Consider the following 20,904-nt stretch of genomic DNA (forward strand, 5'->3'; position numbering starts at 1 on the left):
ATAGGTCCGCGTTAAACAAGTTGAAGAGAATGAAAAATTGAAGGTAATTCCTTGAAATCGAATTACGTGAGCTTCTCCAATATAAACATCAACATTATAACATAATAAAATATTTTTCCAACTATATCAGTAGCACACTAAACAATTCAAAATGTTAGTTCCTCTCAAATCACGGCAACATGAAAGGATTATGGAGAATAAACTATAGTCGATCAAAATCAAAACAAACTGAACTTGAATAATGCAAATTTTAAGATAAGTCAACAAAGTTAATTGCTAAATAAATTAGCTAATTAATTAGAATAAAATGTAAAATAATTTAGTTTTAAAATATAAAAATATACCACATATTTTACACTTTTAAATCAACTACCTACCTATCAATGAAACATGCCACCAAAAACCATATATTACCCTTTTACTCAAATTTTATTTACACTGTAAAATACCCTTTATCGTAATTTACTAAATAATATTGTACTAACCAATCAAATATCTCCTTTCATCCAAGTGGCACATTATTTTCAAAAAAATTTCCCCCTCTTACTTCTCTTTACCCGGATAAAGCTATTATTCAACCTTTTCATTTTCCACTCACAGTCTGTCTCACTCATTCCCACACTTTCCCCTATTCTCTCTTTCTCTCCCAGTTTTCTTTCTTATCTTTCTTTTTTCCCTCAAACCCTAACAACTTCGTCACTTTCTTTTTTCCTCATATCTATGGCCACCACCGCCTCCTATGAAAAAACCAATTTCATATTCGTATTACTCATCTCACGGGCTTCCTAATAAACCAGATACATTTTTGTTTCGATGGGTTTCAAAAAGTAGCGTCGGAGGGTGGTGGACGAAAGAAAATCGTGGCCGGTTTTGTCGGCATATTTAGCTATTTCGGTGAGTCTTCTTCTTCTTTTTTCGTCTCATTTCTGTTACGAATTCATTGTTGTGTTAGATTTGTTGTTATTGACTGATGTTTATAATGTGTTTTGTTTTGCGCTTTCACACCACTTGTTCGATGAAAGGTCTCCCCCCGAAAAGGCCTCCAGGGCTTTCTTTATCTTCCTGGTTGTATCTCTTTGTTTCTCACTTTCCATTATAGTTTCTTTTGTTTTTGTTATTTTCTCACTTTCTTGACCACTTGTTTTCTCACTTTCTGTTATAGCTTATATGAATAAGCTGTTTTGGGACTGATACGAATAAGTTGTTTTGAGTATACCATAAATAAGTTAATTTCAGTTTTGAGAATGGATAAATCTGTTTTGGTGTTTTTGAAGTGTTTTGTTTTTATAGTGTTAATGCCTTCTGTTTTCAAGCTGATTCTGTATTGGTTTTTACCTGATTTTGGATGTGTATCATTGTATTATAAGGTGAGAAACCTGATTTTTGATGTTCATCATACCGAAAAAGTTTAAGATCTATCAATCATCTAAGTGCAAATTTCTCAGGCTGAAGTGAAGAAATTTTTTGAATCATCTTGTGGCAAGGTCAGACCATAATAATCATTTCATTCTATTAGCTTAAACTTATTTATCTCAAAAGTTAAATGTTGTTTGACACCGTCTTTCTGTTTCTTAGGTTACACGCTTGAGGCTTTTGGGGGACCAAGTGCATTCAAGTCGAGTTGCTTTGGTGGAATTTGCGGTGTAAGTCTTTACTATCCATATTCTCTGTCTTGACGCATAGTTATTAATTGAGTAGGGACTTTTATAGAATTTAGCGATATCAATTGTGATGTGACACACAGAAACTGTCTTCCTTTCACTAAACTGTATCGGCATGCTCTTGGAAACCCAACCTATCAGATTCGATACCGTTATTACCAAGGATAGTTTTTGTTATTTTAGTTTCTCAATATGAATAAGTTTGATCTTAATTTTATTTTCATTTTGATTATGTAGGATAAGTTCTGCAGCGTTAACCGAGTTAAATTTGGTAAAATAAACTCAGCATATTCATGGTTAGATTCTTCATTCTTTTGTTTTTTTCTTGTAAAAAAAGATGATACATAGTTGAATCATCTAAATAAAAAATTGTTACTGAGTGACATGTTTCAGTTTTAGCTACTGTATTCTTTTCACTACAGATTCTTCATTCTTTTATTAATTATTATTCATATGAACATATCATGTTTGTGTGTGATATTTTAATGGTGGAAAGGTTTGACCATAGGTTTCAACTATTTGCGAGAGATGAAGCTTGAAGATTAGAGAAGTATGAAGCTTGACCATAGGTTTCAACGTGACTAAAAGATGACGGATGAAGATGAAGCTTGAAGATTAGAGAAGTATGTCTAGAGTCAATGTTAGAATTAGGTCCTCTGTAACTTTGAAATTAGCTTGTATCGATTCTTGCATTGTCTTTGTAGTCTAAGAAAATTGAAGTAATGACATTAGTTGAAAAATCAACTATGTCTTCCTCTTGATGCTTACTGTACATAAGGGCCACTTGATATTGAACTCGGTATACTCACTGTATTATCCCGGATGGTAAAGTGGATACTTAGTTTATACTTAGTTTTTTGTTGTGTGATACGTTAACTACTATAAGTTCAATGCCCTTGTATATCAGTATTACTGAAAATTCTGCATCATTTTTGGCAGACGAACTTGCTGGCTTTGAATAGTATATCAGTATTACTGAAAATTTTGCATTGTGGATGATTACTTTTATGTAGGCATTCATCAATATTATTCAACTACCACATATTTTCTTACATCTATTGTATGGTTGCGAATTCATTATCATGTTATGGTATTCTTTATGCTGTATAAAACACTATAAAGTTCATTAGTGTGATATTCCTATCTTATGCTCTATATTATTGAATATTTGGAAGTAAGGAAACAGTGTTAGAGATGTACCATGCATTGGTAAAGAGAGTGTGGCTTAGTATGCCCGTTGTGTTTGCAGTTTTTTAACCAATGACTGTTAGTGCAGTTAATTGTATGTTAAGTGATAAGTTATAATTAGTGAATAATAATATCTCATAAGATTTGTTTTACCAAATTTATTTTCAAATTTCCTGCCTCATTCTTATAGGCTCTTCCTTTTCTATGGTGAAGTCATATAATGGTGTCGCTGTGATCCTAATGTTCAAATAATTTTGTTGAAGTTGTTTTATTATGGTTTCAAAACATAACAATGTCATCTTATTATACTTGTCACATACTGTCACATTTTGTATATTCATGTTTGTCGGCTTATTTTGTTTTGAAATATATTGTATGTTTTCATATTTATGTAGTGTTATGTTTGCCATATTTATTTTCTCACACCAAGGCCATCTCTTAGCATTTTAAATTTAGGTTTGTAGTTAGCTTTTTCATTGTGGTTTATTAATATTATATGCTTTTGTTCATAATCTATTGTTCACCATTAAGTTAAATTTTTGGATAGTTAGAAGCTAATATATTACTGCCAAGAAATGAAATATAAACCTCTTACTAATTTTTGGACTGCTAGATATTTGGACTGTTAGTTATTTTATTTGATTTCATTTGTATCTTGGCCACTTAGAAGATAATATCATAGTCATTTGTATTTTGGACTGCTAGATATTTGGACTGTTAGTGGGAATTTATATGTCATAAAAAAGGTACTTTGTAAAATGATACTGGTGTCGCTAGAAGAATAAAAAACATATTTTAACATTCGAAAAAAACTTCAAATTGAGCAAATTTATTCTCCATCTAAAGTAAAAGTGAAAGGACTGCATAATTTATTCTTTCTATAACGTCATTCCAATTGTTCAAGTTTCTATGAGGTGAAAGAAGATAAACAGTTTAGTCACTTATATTGTATTTTATAAAATCTTATCCTATAATTTATAATATCAATTAAATTAAATCTACTTGGCTATTATTAGTAAAAATATTAATTATTGTTTTTTGATGTCACAGTAACAAGTATAAACTATCTATTACAATTGAATGAATTAAGACTTTCTAATTTATTTTTGCATTTTTAAATTATTACACATGAAAAAGGACAAATAAATACACATTTGTATGATTATTTTAATTAATTGAGTTTATATGATAATTGTTTATTACACAATTAAATACATCACCTTTTTTTATAAATATATATTATATATCATTATGCAATAGTTCTAAAAAGTTTTATATCATAGTTTCTCATCTTGTAATTATATTATAACTTATATGAATTTTATTATTAAAACTATTAGTTTATTATTATATTCTAAGAAAATAATGATATGATATTTGTAAATTTTATCATTGAAACTCACTATTTTTACGGGTCACTATAACAATGATACATTTTTATTTTAATCAACAAAATATTTATAGTTATTAATGATATTTATAAATATTTATAGTTATTAGACATGTTGGATTTATCATGTCGATGATTTGCTACATATTTGTTTTTTAAATATTTATAATTATTAGTGGTTTTATAAAATAACTATTATATATCACCAACAACCAAACTTTATCGAATGATCTAAGTAAGAAATGAATTTACCCGTGCGGAAGCACGGGTCTTCTACTAATTTATCAATTTAAAAAGTAAAACTTCTTAAACTATATAGTGCCGACACCTCTAAAAACATTGTCGGTATTTAGTATAGGACACCTTTACCAACACTTATAATTATGTTTGATTTATTTTTTAAAATTATTATTGGTATTATCCTGTCAATCATTATCAGAGTTGTTTTTGGAATGTCCGAGTTTAATAGTTCTTAAACAATTTCAGTCATGTGATATGTTTGTGGGCCGTGTAGCTGTCTCTTACATAATTGATTTATGGTCCAATCAATGACTTTATCGGCAAGCAAGACAACTCCTTGTCCTTACACCAAATTTCTTACTCTTTTATTTTATTAGTGTTTTCTTTGAATAAAATTATAGATTCATATTAAATGTAGAGTGTAATTGGTGAGTCAATAGCACCCTTAATCAATGTTTTAAAATTAGCTGGTCAAAATGACCCAAAAAAAATTAGCTGGTCAAAAAACTAGATCATTATTGTTCTAGTCAGACAAATGGTTATGTATCGGTCGACATCTTAGGTCATATTAGTGTTCTGATCGGACCAATAAGTTATAAGTTATTGATCCGACGATAGGATTGTTAATCCAAATTATATAAATTAAAAATAAAAAAATATTTATGTAATAAATTTTTTAATATAAATTTCATAATTTTAAAATTTTAATTTTTTTTACAAAATAAAAATAAATTGTATAATAATCTTACATAAAGTTGCAACTTCCAAACATAACACGTTCACATATTTTTTAAAATCAAATAACTTATATTTTAAACATAGTCAACAAGAGTATAAACTCAAGTAACTTATAACAATCCAATACTATATATTTCAATAAAATAACATTTTTTTTCTTTTAATTTTTTAAATTTTTTATTTTCCACCAAAAAAATTCATCACTTTGACGAGTTTGAAAAAATAAACATAAAAAACATCAATCCACTAATTCACTAATCTGACCGATAAATCGGCTGGATCACATCTATTTTATTAGGCCAATAATAATTATGATCTTATGCCCTTACCAGACCCTCTTACCCGCAGGTTCTCGGTCCAATTGATTTGACTGATTGGACAGGGCTGGATTTTTAGAACACTTTTTTAAATAGATTAATATAAAAGAGGATTACCAAAAGACTTGGAGACATATAACCTAATCCCAAAAAAACACACAACTCAAAGTTAATTTGGAACAACTCCAAAAGATAATTAAAGAAAATTTAGATATACAACCTTACTTGAACATGATATGTTCTACATGCTCGCACTACTTTATCTTTGATTTATAAGGAGACATGAACTAAGTAAACCTAGATATAAATCTTGAGCAAACACACACCAAGAACAATTCAACGGATCCGCGTATAGGCGTGAAACCAAATTGTTAATAAAATATAGTTTATGAATTGAAAAGCACCGAATCTATATCAGCGAGAGGATTAAATGAGTCTGACCACCAAGTCGGAAACAAATCACACACCAATAACCTAGTGCATCGAAACACAACAACGCCAATTTTTAACTAATGAAACAACAAACCCGAATAAATCCTGAATCCATCCCATAAACCAAACCAACCTCAAAATCACATTGCGGTGATGACATACCTTAAACTTTGAAACTTGTAAATCTTAACATATCTGAAACCAAATAGAGAGTCAAAGAAATAAATTTAACCTGAACATATCAAGATCTAAAAGACGATCAACATATCAAGATTCAAAAGACGATGAACATATCAAGATCCAAACATCGTTAAAAGAAAACAAGCGGCGTGAGGACGACATAAGTGTCGATAGTGCACAATTCTAGATCCTTTCAAGTTTAAACCCAAATTGTGTGAAACAATTGATTGTCATTAGAAGAAAATAATTTTGATATAGAGAGAGACGATTGAAGGCTAAGGACAATGAATTGAGGAGTAAATGGATGGATGAGATGAAAAAAAACTAGAGACAAGGAGGAGTTTTTCTTTATAGAAAATATCATGATTTTTATATAATTTTAGTAAATTTCATATAAATTACAATTTAAAAAAGAAATATGTTAAAAAAATATTATTTATATAATGATTTTTTTTATATGAAATAGATGTCCTAGATGCAATTTCAAAAAATCAACATTGCAAAATATTCTTATCATCTCACTCAAATTCAATACTTTGAAAACCTAATATAAAAACAAGAGAAAATAGGAGATGCCATAATTTTGGTTAAGAAAAAAATAAAGACAAATCAGCATTCTTGTATTTGGTCAAATGTGTGTTTGGTCAAACTTGAATTTTATTTTATTTTATATATAATTGTCTAATAAAAATGAATATTAATGTTAACACTAATTTCAGACGCATACATTATAATTTATGACAAGAATGCCGGTTTTATGAGCAGACAAAGCAAGATTGCATGATATGGATGTTTACGTCCACAAAATCAATTTAAATAAATATTGTAAACCATTACTTATAAAAATGAAGAGTGCAAAGACTTTTCTCTGTTTAATTATATCTCTCGTCGGATTGCATGAATTATATGGATGTTTACGTCAAAACCAATTTAAATAAATATTGTAAACCATTCTTTATAAAAATGGAAGAGTGTAAGACTTTTTTTTTTTTAGTTATATCACTCATCTTTTAAATGTTTAGGCTTGATCTATATTAGGGTGGAAATAAATAACACGGATCTACATGTAGTTTATATAAGCTCAGACTAGATCATACATTTTTTTAAATAGAAAATTTTTAGGCTTTTTTATAAGCCTATTTAGTTAAAAAGGTTAGGCTTTAGGCCCAAAAACAAGTTTTTTAAGTCTATCAGGCCGATCTATTTAAATAAATATGAATAATTTTTTATTATCATTATGTTATGTTTTGTACTTTGAATTAAAATACATAAATAAAACGTGGTTATCTTATTGAACGTGTGAAAATAAAATGAAAACACCTAATGAACATTGTTTTCATAAGTTCTCTTAAACAAATAGTCTCCCAGAACTTATGCTAATAGGTAAGTTAAAATAAGTCAATGCAAACAAATTTTTAGTCTCTTGGTCTTTTAGCTAATTAGTCTATTTAAACATTATTTTAATTGCTTATTTACATATGTCTAAAACAAATAGGCTTCTATATAGGCTAACAGGCTATTCAGGCCTTCGAAAAGGCCAGGCTCAAGCCTAAAAATAAGCCTACGACAGGCTACAGGCCAGACTTAGGCTTCAGATTTTTTGACAGGTCAGACTTAGACTTGGCAAAGCCTAGCTCGGCCCAACCTATTTCCACCCCTATCTATCATACACAACTACAAATATACTATCCGATGCGGATGGTAATACGGGTATGAGATGAGATGTGACATTTTTAAGAATATTATAATACGGGTACATTAATAACAAATATAATTATGAAGTGGGTCACTCGGAGCTGCAGAGGTAAAGGTTGGCGTGCCCTTCTTTTTAAGTGTGCTTTAACAGAGACAGACAGTGTATGCGTGTTGGATATATAGAAAAATACATGTTTTAATACTACACACCACAATGTGAATATAGGAGATAATATCATTGAAATTATTGTAAATAGACTTTGGACTAAGCCTAAGCTAGAACATTAAATAGCTAGATTATTGATGTCTTGAATAGTTTAGATAGTTTTGTTAGATGGTTGGATTCTCGATCGCCTTGCTTGTAATCGTTTTTGGCTTCAATGAAATCATTATTGTTTCAAAAAAAAATAACAAATAATTTTTTTATACAATGTATAAATAAATAATTAAATTGTTCGGTGCAGGTCCTCATATTTAGGGCGAATCCTAGGACGGGACAAGCAGGCCCATAGCCTAGGTAGGACCTAAACAAAATAGGGCTTTCAAATTTTTAGTGATGGAATTTTGTAAATTTAGTTAATGAAAATTTTGCCCATACCCTATCAATTATTCCCGTACCCATAGAAAATATGAGTTTTAACTAAAATACCCTTGTATAAATACTTAAACCATACAACTTTTTCACTTTTTTGTCATTTCTTCCTGCATTGAGAGAACAAAAAACCGGAGAGCACAACCACTATTTCTTCGAACCAAGCAAACTCAAACCTGATAACAGGCAGAGAATTCTTCCGGTTCATCAATCAACACACCGAATAACTTACAAGTAATTTATCCAGTTTGCATGCAAACAAATTTACTAACCGGATAATGTAGCAAAAGGTTCTTTGGTTTGCATAAACTGAAATCGGATAACCTTTATCAAGGTTCTCTGGTTTTGTTATGTGGCGATTTCAGATACCTTGATCATATGTTATCCGGTTCATGTTTTGTTATGCATTGTCTTTTTATTTTTAGTTTTAGTGGTGCGCATAAGATAAGGATAGAACGACGCCATTACGCGACGAAGAGGTGAAGGACAACAACCTAGACAAGCGGTGGATGGAAAGGGACATCAGGTAGATGCACCTGAGGCATGTCCGCAATAGCCGGAGATTCCCGAAGGGCCGTTCGATACGTCTCTTCTGGTGAGGTACCAGGGTCATGTTGCTTGTCATTTATGGTTCAACGAGGTAACATAATCTCTATCATTTTATTTTGAATCATTTTTAGTTCTAATTACTTATATTTTATAACATTTATACTATAAATTGTTTTTAGGAGAGACATCCGAAGAAATAATTAAAGGTTGCAGCACATGATATCAAATTGATAGGATGGGTTCCACACAGTCTTCCATTAGTGATAGAGATTTGGTTGACTAACTTTGATCTATATGCTCTCTAGAGAACCAACTTTTCGAGGATAGATCAAAATCTAGTATCAGACTTTGTAGAGAGATGACATCCAGACACATCGTCCTTTCATATATGCAATTTGGCAAGATGACCATTACATTGGACGATGTTTCTTGTCTTCTTCATATACCGTGTAGGAGCGAGTTATGTGACCCTGTGGAAGGTTTCACTGATACTGATTCTATTAATCTTGCCATTGATATGTTGGGTATTTCCCTGGAGGAGACAACTGAGGAGATCTGTACTTGTAAGGGCCCAATCAAATCTACTAGCAACTCATTGACGCACAAATATCACCTTAAACCAATTCAGCTTATAATAAAGCATATATGTTGTTTTTGTTAGGTTTCACCATTCTTGCCGACAACACTTTTACTCTTGTAGAGGCAAAGTATTTACCAATATTTTGGAACTTATATGGATGTGGTAGATTTTTCTGGGGGCTAAATGCACTTGTCACACTCTATATATATTTAGGAGATGCTTCCTTCTATGCGTGCAAGTAGCTAGGGGGATATGCATCTCTTCTACAAGTAACCAGTGTTTTATTTTAATTTTATTTTAACTTATCTTTATTTATTTATAATGATTTTAATTGATAATATTCATGTTATGTAACAATGTTGGATTCATGAGAATTTTCTAACTTTTGACAAGAAAGGATTGTGTGAGATTGCTGGTATCGGTAGTCTACTTCCAAGGATGATGAAATGAGTGTACAAGCGTAGCACAAAAGGTTGATGAAATTAGGCATGTGTTAGATGCATTACTAACTCAAACCGGACAACCGGCATAGTGATTGGAATTGAGTTTTCAAGTATGAAAGTTAGTGTGACATGTCATGGATTTGATACCCACATTAGACTTTTTGACAAATTCAATTGTTTTGATTTAACAGTAAGTTGGTTCTATAAAATTTTCAAGCTTGATCTCATTTTAAAATAACAAAATTATCTTTTAGAAATTTATGATTCTATAATAAATAAAGTGTATTTTATTTTAATTTTTAAATATTATTTTAAATATTTTATTATTCTGTTATAATAAAACAATAATAAAATCATAACAAGTTGGCTCTGTAAAGTTTTCAAGCTTAATCTCATTTTAAAATCATAAAATTATCTTTTAGAAATTTATGATTCTATATATTTTATTTTTATTTTTAATATTATTTTTAATATTTTATTATTCTATTATAATTTTTTTAAAATTTTAAATATCACTTTAATTTAATGTTATTCTAAGTAGAATGACACATAATCTCCACCATTTATTTTAAAATCTAATGGTTCAGATTCATTCTCATGTTCTCACATAAAAATGTCATTGTCATATGATACATTATATATATATATATATATATATATATATATATATATATATATATATATATATATATATATATAAATCCATTTATTTTTTGAAGGAATATTTTAGCAAACTTTAATTAAAAAATGCTTAAGTGCACTCTAAAGTGCATGTTACTAAAATACTCCTTTTAAAAATTAAGTAGGTGTAAGTAAGCATCTCCTATAGGCATTTGCTAAAATACACATTTTTATTTTTTTTAGAAGAAATATGTTAGCATATAAGGGTGGGAATAGGCCAGCCCGACTAACAGGGGCCTACGGCCTACCCTACATAGGTCCATGCCTGGCCAGACTTTTTTTTCAAATAAAAAAGGCCTATGTTTTTTAAAAAACCTACTTAGCTAAAAAGGCTAGGCCACATACCATACCAAAAGCCTTTTAAGTCTAGTAGACTGACCTATTTAAATATATATGAATAATTTAATTATTATTATAATATTGCATTCATACTTTGAATTAAAATATAAAAATCAAGTTTAGTCATTTTGATGAACGGATGAAAATTAACTGCAAAAACTTTATGAACAATGTCATAAGTTGTTTTCTTAAGTTCTCTCAAACAAATAGTATAAAAAAATTTATGTCAATAGATAAACTTGAATAAGTCAACGCAAATAAGCGTTTAGTTTTGTTGATCTATTAATTTGTTAGTCTATTTAAATATTAGTTAAATTTCTTATTTAGCAATGCTCAAATTAAATAGGCTTTTATGTAGGCTCTTAGGCCAAACAGGCCTTCGAAAAGGCCAGGCTTAGGCCTTTGAAAAGGCCAAGCTTAGGCCTTAAAATAAGCCTTTGATATGCCACAGGTCAGGCTTAGGCTTTAAAACTTTTTACAGGTCAGGCTCAGGCTTGGCAAAGCCTAACTCGGCCCAGCCTATTCCCACCCCTAGCATATTATAACTAAAAATTTATTAAATACTTTATAAAGTGCATGTTGATAAAACACACCTTCATAAAAACAAGTGGGTCTATCTTAGCAAAAATCTTGCTAAAGTACACCTTCATAAAATCAATGAGTCGATATTTGTAAAATCATATATATATATATATATATATATATATATATATATATATATATATATATATACGTACTCGTGAGAGAGAGAGAGAGAGAGAGAGAGAGAGAGAACTAGCTCACGTGAGGTGAGAATCTACTGTATAGATGTATTTCTTGGTGTTATTTGTCGTTTCTTTTCAGTGTTGTGGCACTGAAGTATTTATAGCCCTTGGAGATCTCAATTGGGGGAATCGAGTCTTCCTAGAATATGGAAATCTCTATAGGAGTGAGTTCTTGATTCTGTGAAATTAGGGGACGTAGTTAAGTCTCACAACTTCCCAGGTATGATTGTTGATCCGATATATGCTCCATAGACGTGTTAGCCTAGAAATATCATCTAAAGAATGTCAACAAAGAATGCTAGAAAGTCAATGAATGAGACTAGCTAATTATGCTGAAAGATGGCAAGTATTGAAGACTCTCGACAAAAGGAGTTTCAACTTATCAAACACGTTGACCCATAAGTGTTCGACAATGCCTGGTAAGCTTGGTTTGGAAGAATCTCAAGAACATATCCATAAGATTATGATCACTCTCTCCTCTAAGCATGTCCAATATCTAGAAAAAGGGGATTTCGACATAATAGTTGGATTCGACAAGGTAACTAGTCGTCAAGGACTTAAATAATTTTAAGTCCCAATATCAGACAAGTAAGGAAGCACTTCGACAACGCTACTGGAACTGAATCAAATAGGATTAAAGACGGTTAGAAAGTTCAAAGCACGTTGATGGACGGTTACCAACATGACATCCAGTTCCTCAGCAATTTTTCTATGAAGATGCGGGAAAGCAAGTCAGAACATAGATGTTCAAATAGTGGGGATCATGTCCGATCTTTTAGGCATTAACTGCTGTCAACGATTATCTCTATATTCTAGGTCTAAAAAATTCATACATCTCTCTATAAAACTGGAGTACTCAAGCCAAAGAGAAAAACAATTAGTGAGGAACATGCACGAGTTTGCGTCCCTTTATTTTATATGTCTTGATATTTCCTTACCTCAAACATTCTTATTTTAATGTCATTTACTGCACATTATCATTTAATTTCATTTATTGCACTTTTCATTTATATCTTTCATCATTTTCTCTTTCAATTAAGGTTCCTATCGTTGTTGTCTTTATGCAAACGCACACAAGCAATTCACAAACACATACTTTCTCATACATTCGACATTGCACAAATTTCTCCTGATATTTTTTGATTTAATCGCACAAGCTAATTAAACTCGTGGTTGTTCACCAAAAACACCCGTGAATAACACAGTAGTGTATTGTAGACGGATAAACATGAAGGTTAAGTAATACATCTAGGCATGGGGTGATCAAGCCACTCGAAGGGCGCTTAAATTTATAAAGGGGTGGCTCGGGAAGGGCGAAAGACTTGCCCTATCCATGCCTCCAAGGTCTTCTCAATTATATCACTACACAATCCCTTAAGCACAATGGATCATAGTGGCCAAAGTGTTTTAACCCATGACTCCTCTTTTGTTCTTCCGGAGGAACCTTGTTGGGAATTCATTTCGGCCTTATGATATCAAAGTTTTAGGTGATCTTTCTGGGTGAGGATTTTGTTGAAAACTCCCTTGGAGAGACTTAAGTTAAGTCCCAAAGGCGAGACTTTAGTTAGTTCCTCCAACGAGACTTTAGTTGAGTCTCTAAGGCGTGCCTTTAGTTGAGTCTATGAGGTGACTTTAGTTGAGTCCCTTAATAGAGACTTTAGTTGAGTCCCTTAGGAGAGACTTTAGTTGACTCCCTAAGGCATGACTTAGTTGAGTCCCGCAGGAGAGACATCAGTTAACTCCCTCAGACAAGATTTTAGTTGACTTCCTCATGCGAAACTTTAGTTTAATCCTTCAAGCGAGACTTTAGTTGAGTCCTTCATGCGAGACTTTTGTCGAGTCCCTTACAGGACGGATTCCTTAAGCATTGATTAGGGCAGATTCAAATATTTGTATTCATTACATAATTTGTATTCTTGCCCTTTGTAGGTCATTTTATAGCCATTCCTTTTAGGTCCTTTTTTGAATGACTATGTTCACGCCTTTGGCGAATTATTTCTGAAATTCTTAGCATTGATTCCTTTCTATTATTCACAGTATTGGCATTGATGAGAATCCTATTAAGGCACCAAGGATTCTTCTACGATGGTCTAGTGATGTATTCACCTCGTGGGGGCAACAAGGATCCTTCAATGTAGGTCCCATATATTTAATCACCTTTAGGGTGACAAGGGTCTTTTTTTGAAATTCTAGTAATATAATTATCGCGTGGGGCGACAAGAATCTTTTTGTGGAAGTCCAAAAATATAACTACCTCGTAGGGCGACAATGATATTCGTGCAGAAGTCCAACAATATAATTACTCCATAGGGCGGCAAGGATCTTCTTGTGGAATTCCATCAATACAATTACGGCGTAGGGAGGCAAGGATCTTCTTGGGAAAGTCCAACAATATAATTACCCATAGGGCAGAAAGGATCTTCCAATGGAAGTCTAAAAATATAATTATCCCGTAGAGCATCAAGGAACTTCCTATGGAAGTCCACCAATATAATTTCCCTGTAGGGCGGAAATAATCTTCTTGTGGAAGTCTAGAAATATAACTTGACAGTCAAACCATAATAACATGTTGCATATCCATAATATGTTACAAGAATTTTCATCAACAGGCGATTCGTTATCATACTGCTAGCTATAATAGTATCCCAAATTGGCTGAGATCCAAGTTTTAGGGACGAGGCGTCCATTAAATTCCTCGAGCTTGTAGGCTCAATTAAAAAGCTTATGATATATTAGTCTCTCTTACGGATGCGGGGCTATCGAAATTAGAGGGGATTCCTAATATCTTAGAATCCGCCCAACTATCCTTTCTCGCATCAACCAGCTTCACAAGCTCAATACTCCTGAAAGGTATATCTTCAACCCATAACATATCTGATGGCTTAAGCCAACCAACACTAATAGGTTGGGTCCCACATGCAAGATGATCCTTATGAAAGTTTTAGCTTCTTCCCTGTTAAAGGCAGCAACTTCCATCTCTGGTGAAGGCAAAGTAGGGAAATCTGAATCCCCTGTAGTGGTGCGATCACCTTCAACATTGTCATCAGAAAGGAGTACATCTAAGGGAAGTTTCTCTATCGAGAGTACCACAAGACATATTTACTGGGTGATCTGAACTAGTAGACGTTTCTGTTCTAACTAAACTGGAAGAACCATTATTTCTAAATCACTAGACAGATTTATTGGGTGATCATTTCTACGAGCCATGGCAAAAATAAAGACTAGGTGCGAAGAAATAAACTCACACTACAAGAAAAAACTTGATTAGCTAGGTGTATTTGTGAGGTGATTCATCCCTCACTAAATTTTAACGTTGCTCGGGGATGAACCCCTCGCAAAACACAAATCTAAAAACAAAATTAAAAAAAAAAATTAGTGTGGGGATGCCCCTCGTAAAATAAATGGAGGGATTTTGAAATGTTTACCACTAGTGGCTTCACATCACAAAAAGTGAACATATCATTTGTTTAGGGTATCCCCTTGCAAATATCAGCCATTGTCCCATCAATCGTGTCATGTGTCAAGCCTTGCAGTTGTTTTAAAGATTCTCTAAAAAATAATTTGTAGTTTGCTAAGGACTACTCCAAGCAAAATATGAACCTTGAAAATGTGTGGGGAACCCCCTCATCAATTGTTGTCTTCATAAATGCTTCAATCTTTCATTTTCCAACATATCTGCAAAACATTTATGTTTCTTCTCTAACACTCATTTCTCTTTACTAAATCTTAAAAACTTCCTCTTAAATTTTTTTAATCTACATCAAAATTTCATCCTTGAAGGTAAGTATGTTTCATTATATATTTTTTTATGTCTAATTTATATAAGATATTTGTTAATAATTTTAATTTTTGTTTTTTTGATTTTAGATATCATTGTTATCATCTAAAGCTACTAAGGAGTTTAAATGTAAAGTGTGTTCATCCTCAAGATATATTTTTCTATCTATTTAAAAAAATGAGACTTTATTTGTTGAAATAAGTTGCTGTTAAATATTAAAATTGTATTTGTATTATTATTTTATGTTTAAAATTTTTAGTGATATTATATGTGCTTATAATAAATATTGTTTTAAAAACAATTTAAAAATATTGTATGAAAAACAATATATTTTATAAAATGATTGTTTTAATTATTCTATTTTAAAAAATAGTTAGCTAATTAATTATAATTTTTTATATCACATTATAAATAATAGTTAGGGGTAGTCTATAAAAAATAACAATCTTGCAATTTGTCAGGGGCTAAATTTCAAGCTAAGTAAAAAAGTATTTGCAATTTACTAGGGGATAAACCCCAAGCTAATTTCTTAGACAGCCTGCAGGAAACTTAAAGACTGCATTTTGCGAGAGGGAAAGCCTCAAACATATTAGTGAGGTGATAAGCCCATTGCAAATAGTTTGCGATGACCTATTTAACTAAGGAACCTGTCCCCTCACAAATTTTTATTGTGAGAGATTTTTGGACTTTGTGAGGGATTGAACCCCTAACTAGAGATTGAACCCCTAACTAAATAGGTTTTTTCTTGTAGCGTCAAAGTAAGAAATGTACTTAGAGAAAATAAAATAGGGTGAAAAAGATAAAATTAAGGTGAACACTCCGGTACCTTTGAGTTTAGATGAGTACCGGTACCCTCAACCAATTAAATGTTACAATTTCATACCATGTCACTTATTTATTTTTATTGATTTTAAAATAAACTATCATTTAATAATAATTTACACTAAAGCTATCGGTACCCAACTTGAATTCATGGATACCAAAGAATTATAAAAAAAAGTAAACGAAAAAACTTTGTTTCGAGGAACACATACACTTAAACAAACGATTTGAAAAAGGAATAAAATCGCTCCCACAAAAGAGAAGCTAACTATCAGGAATGACGAAAAAATTCTCAAAAAAAAAAAAAATCTTTTATAGGCCACATTCATCAATCAAACATCATTTTGATTCTGATTCTGGAACATTTGGCAATAAATATAATAAAGATAATAATTTATTTTATTCTCATATTTGAGTTTAAAAAAGCACATTATTAAAAGATAAAGACTAATTATTAAGTTGATCAAAGAAAGATCAAACAGCAAATTAGCTTTAAAAAAACACCCGCCTTAAAATAATGCCTAAGCACCCTTAGCTTTCACCTCCTTAGAACTTCGATTGAGATCATGAAATTCACAGGCTTTTGCCATTTGACAAAGCGACTCATAAGAAGAACCAAATTCAGACAAAGCTTTCTCTCCACTGAGTTTATACTCCTTAACTTTCACCCTTATAGCTACACCTTCTTCATCCACCATCACTCTTCTAATCAGCTTCGCTATCTCCTCTCTACAAACAACCCCTCCCTCCGCCGCTGTTGCACGCACCGCCACCCCTAGCTCCTCAGACAACATAGTAGCATTCATCTTTTGTTCTGCATAAAGCGGCCACGCAACCATTGGAACACCGCTTAGGATACTTTCCAACACAGAATTCCAACCGCAATGCGTCACGAAACCACCCGTCGCAGGATGTTTCAAAATCTCAGTCTGTGGGGCCCACGACAGAACACAAATCCCCATATCCTTTGTCCTGCTCACGAAACCCTCCGGTAAATAATCTTCCACCTTCGATCCGTCTCCATCCTTCATCGTGTCGAAAAACGCCCCATACGCATCACCTTGCACGGGCTGCCTCACCACCCAAACAAACCTCTGCTGACTCAACTCTAACCCGTAAGCCAACTCCCTCATCTGACCTTCAGACATGGTCCCGCCACTCCCGAATGACAGGTAAATCACCGACTCATCCGGTTGCCGGTCCAGCCAACTTAGAATTAAATCTTCATTCTCACCCTCCCTCTTCTCCTCTGGTTCAACGGTTCTTATAAGCGGTCCAACCGGATAAACCGGTCCTTTTGCAAACTGAGTAGCAGCCTTAGTAGCACCTGGCTCCAGACCCTGCCATGTGTTCATCAAAATCCCATCAGCGGACAGTACAATCCGTGCCGCATTAACGTAACCTTCATGAATAGGCCCCCAGGGAGAAACAAAAGTTTCGAGTGTATCTTCAAACCGAACCGGTTCACAACCCGGAATCAAAAGCGGTTCGTGATTATTAGCGTGTCTTGAAAACGCTTGGTTAGTGATGGAAGGAAGATACATGGTAACAGCAGAAAACCAAGCGTTGGTGGCAAAGAAAACATAGGTAGACATGTCTAGATCACGTGCCATGGGTAGAGCCATAAAACCGAAGAGATCCACGATAAGAACCGATGGTGGAAACTTCATGGATAAGATCTGAGATCGAATAAAAGGAAGAGATTCAATCATAGTTAAAGTGATCCTTAAACCTAAGGATGGGTTTTCTGGGTCAAGTTTGTCGGAGACATCGACAGGAGGTGTAAAAATGATGCCAAGGCCATTAAGGTTGGATATTTGTTGAAGTATAGGTGAATTTGTTGTTTCTGAGGAATCGGTGGTGGTTGTGACGACGAAGATGGTGACATGGAAACCGTGGTGAGTGGTAAGACGTTTACCTAATTCGACTGTGGGAATTAGGTGTCCAAGACCAGGGCTGGCTAGAAGAGCTGCATGAGTTTTGGTGGTCATCGTGGTTTTAACGGGAAAGGATCTAAGAAAGGGATCTAAAAGCTTATCTATCTCTTATAGACTGAGCATAATTTCTTGCATGTCTTGCTTTTAATACTATAGGTTTATTGGTTGTCACTTGCATCTCTTGCTTTTAATACTATAGGTTTATTGGTTGTCCATGAGGAAGAGGAAGAAGTTTATTGGTTTTAAAAATTCCACAGGTGTAACCGTAGGCTTATATTTTAATTTTCTCCTGCTGTCTGCGTGTTAAATTTTTAATAAGTATAGACTTTATTTAAGTCATAAAATAAAATTTTGATACTCTTTATCTTAAACTTGTATTTTAGTTTGGGTTTATTTTGATCTTATAAATCTAAAAGGTTACATTAATTATAAAAAACTGATTCAGATAGTTATTAATTATAATTTAGTCTAAGTCAATGAAATATATTATTTGGAATGTCACACTGTTACAAATATTATACGGAGTAATGATTTAAATGTTTTTTTTCTCTTCATTTAAGTGTTTTTAACATTTTAGTCTTCTATCTCAAAATTCAGTTTTTTTTTTTCACTATATTTTATTTTTTGGAATTTTTTGGTCTCCTCTACTTTTTGCATATGAATTACTAGATAATTTATTAATTAAATAAATTTTTAAATAAATTAATATTTAATAATCTTAATTAAGTTTTTTCTAAAGGACAAAACTTAGGTACAATTCTTTATGTGATTCTTACTATTTTCTAATGAAAATATGACAAGTGTATAATTTCGTCTTACACGTATGCAAATTTCTCATATTTTCACTGACTAAATGATAGTTAAGTATATTTGTTATATTTTTATTAGAAAATAGTAAGAACCACACCTACAGAATTGTACCTAAGTTTTGTCCTTTTCTAAACTAATTAGTTAAAATATTGAAAAAATACTTCTAGACCTAAGCCCATTCCATTACACTACATGACTTACAATATTGATTACGAATTCGGTGCGCGACTAAAACAAAACTCTTAAGTATGTTTTGAACTAGCGTTATATTTGTATGTTCACAAGGTATTCCAAATGCACTTGAGTTCATTCTTTCTTGTACAAGTGTGGCAGTGTCATACATACCTCCAGGGTTTTAAAAAACGGTAACGATCGCGTTGCAGTCGCGTAAAGGTTTTTACGATTTTGGTCGGTGTGATTGTGGTCGTCGCGGTGTGAACTAATTATAATTTGTTCTTTAATATAAAAAACAGTAATAACGTATCGGTATCGGCACTTGCAGAAACCGTTTTGTCGCGGCCGTTTTCGCAGTCGGGGACAGTTTTTTAAAACCCTGCATAGCACAGATTTTTAAAGTGATAAATAACACTCTGATAATGATTAATCATGTGGACTTTTTATTTGTAGCTTCATGTCATAGAATTGGCATTATCTTATTGTGATCGGCTGAATGCAGCGTTTTCCATAGCTTGATGAGATTCAGTCTGTTAAGTATAACAGTAATCTGCGGGATTTCTCTTGGTATATGTTTGGTCCATTTCAATAATTGAACAAAACATTACATACAAATCTGCAGGATATCTTATTGTGGAAGAATGAAAAGTGGTTTCAATGTGCAAAATCCTTTGAGAGCTTTATAATTTAATGTGCAAAATCCTTTGAGTTAGTCAATATGATGCACAAATTTCAATTTTTGGGCAAAAGTTACAGAAGAAATTTGAAAATGTTCAAGTGTTTGTTGTTGGATCTGGTGCGCTAGGAAGCGTTTCCAGTAACCATAGCTTGAATCTGGAACAGTTTGTGCTAAATGCAATACCAAAATGATCATCCCCACCTAACAGAAAACTATGGTGTCTCAAGAGATCCACCTGAGATACAAGCAGTGATGTGTATTGTGCACTCATTTCCAGCTGAAGTAAATGCATATTTATCAACCCAAATACATATACTACTGCAATGAGGAATGCTTGTGATACTCAGGTTAGGGATAACTTGGAGCGTGAACTTCAATGTTTGGACAAGGAGAAGTGTATGACTTTAAAGATTGGATTGTATATTATTTTTTGGTTTTACTGAATTTGTTTATTATTCAAGTCTCTCACATAAAAATTTTACCAAAATATATTTGTATTTATATAGCTCAACTATTCATAGATAATTATAATATTTGAGTTTTGCAATAGGTCCTATACTTTGCACAATTTTTTATATCTCACGTTCTTAAAGATTAGGACTAAAGTGTTTCTTCTTCATTCATCTGACATGTGTTTTGACCTCATAATTTTATTTAGAAGGTTGGTAAGCAACACAATACCTCTATCTCTCAGAAATTTCTACACTTCACTAGGTATGTTGTCTGATCTAACAACCTTATTGTTACTTATTCTTTTCAACGCTTTCTTTATCTCTTGTTTCTGAATCGAGTGTAATAATTATAGTTCTGATTCTCTTCTCTAATGTCGAGTCTTCTGGAGTTCAAAGATATATCATATCCTTTATTAAATAAATTGTATAAATATGTCTTCCGCCAATTCTTTATATTCTTTTC

General features: G+C 32.3%; 1 protein-coding gene and 1 long non-coding RNA gene across 2 annotated transcripts; one reads left to right on the forward strand and one right to left on the reverse strand.

Moving 5' to 3' along the window:
* Positions 1-491: 491 nt before the first annotated feature.
* On the forward strand, positions 492-3,031 carry LOC131646801 (uncharacterized). The gene is made up of 5 exons (XR_009297633.1): positions 492-894; positions 1,368-1,484; positions 1,576-1,643; positions 1,899-1,957; positions 2,170-3,031. It is a non-coding gene; the product is annotated as an uncharacterized LOC131646801 (long non-coding RNA).
* Positions 3,032-16,767: 13,736 nt separating this feature from the next.
* On the reverse strand, positions 16,768-18,579 carry LOC131646802 (UDP-glycosyltransferase 72E1-like). Its single transcript, XM_058916763.1, has one exon. It carries the CDS (start codon positions 18,378-18,380, stop codon positions 16,911-16,913), a length of 1,470 nt encoding a protein of 489 aa, XP_058772746.1. The 5' UTR covers positions 18,381-18,579; the 3' UTR covers positions 16,768-16,910.
* Between the last annotated feature and the right edge of the window lie 2,325 nt (positions 18,580-20,904).

This window comes from Vicia villosa, linkage group LG2 (assembly GCF_029867415.1).
Source record: "Vicia villosa cultivar HV-30 ecotype Madison, WI linkage group LG2, Vvil1.0, whole genome shotgun sequence".
NCBI lineage: Eukaryota > Viridiplantae > Streptophyta > Magnoliopsida > Fabales > Fabaceae > Vicia > Vicia villosa.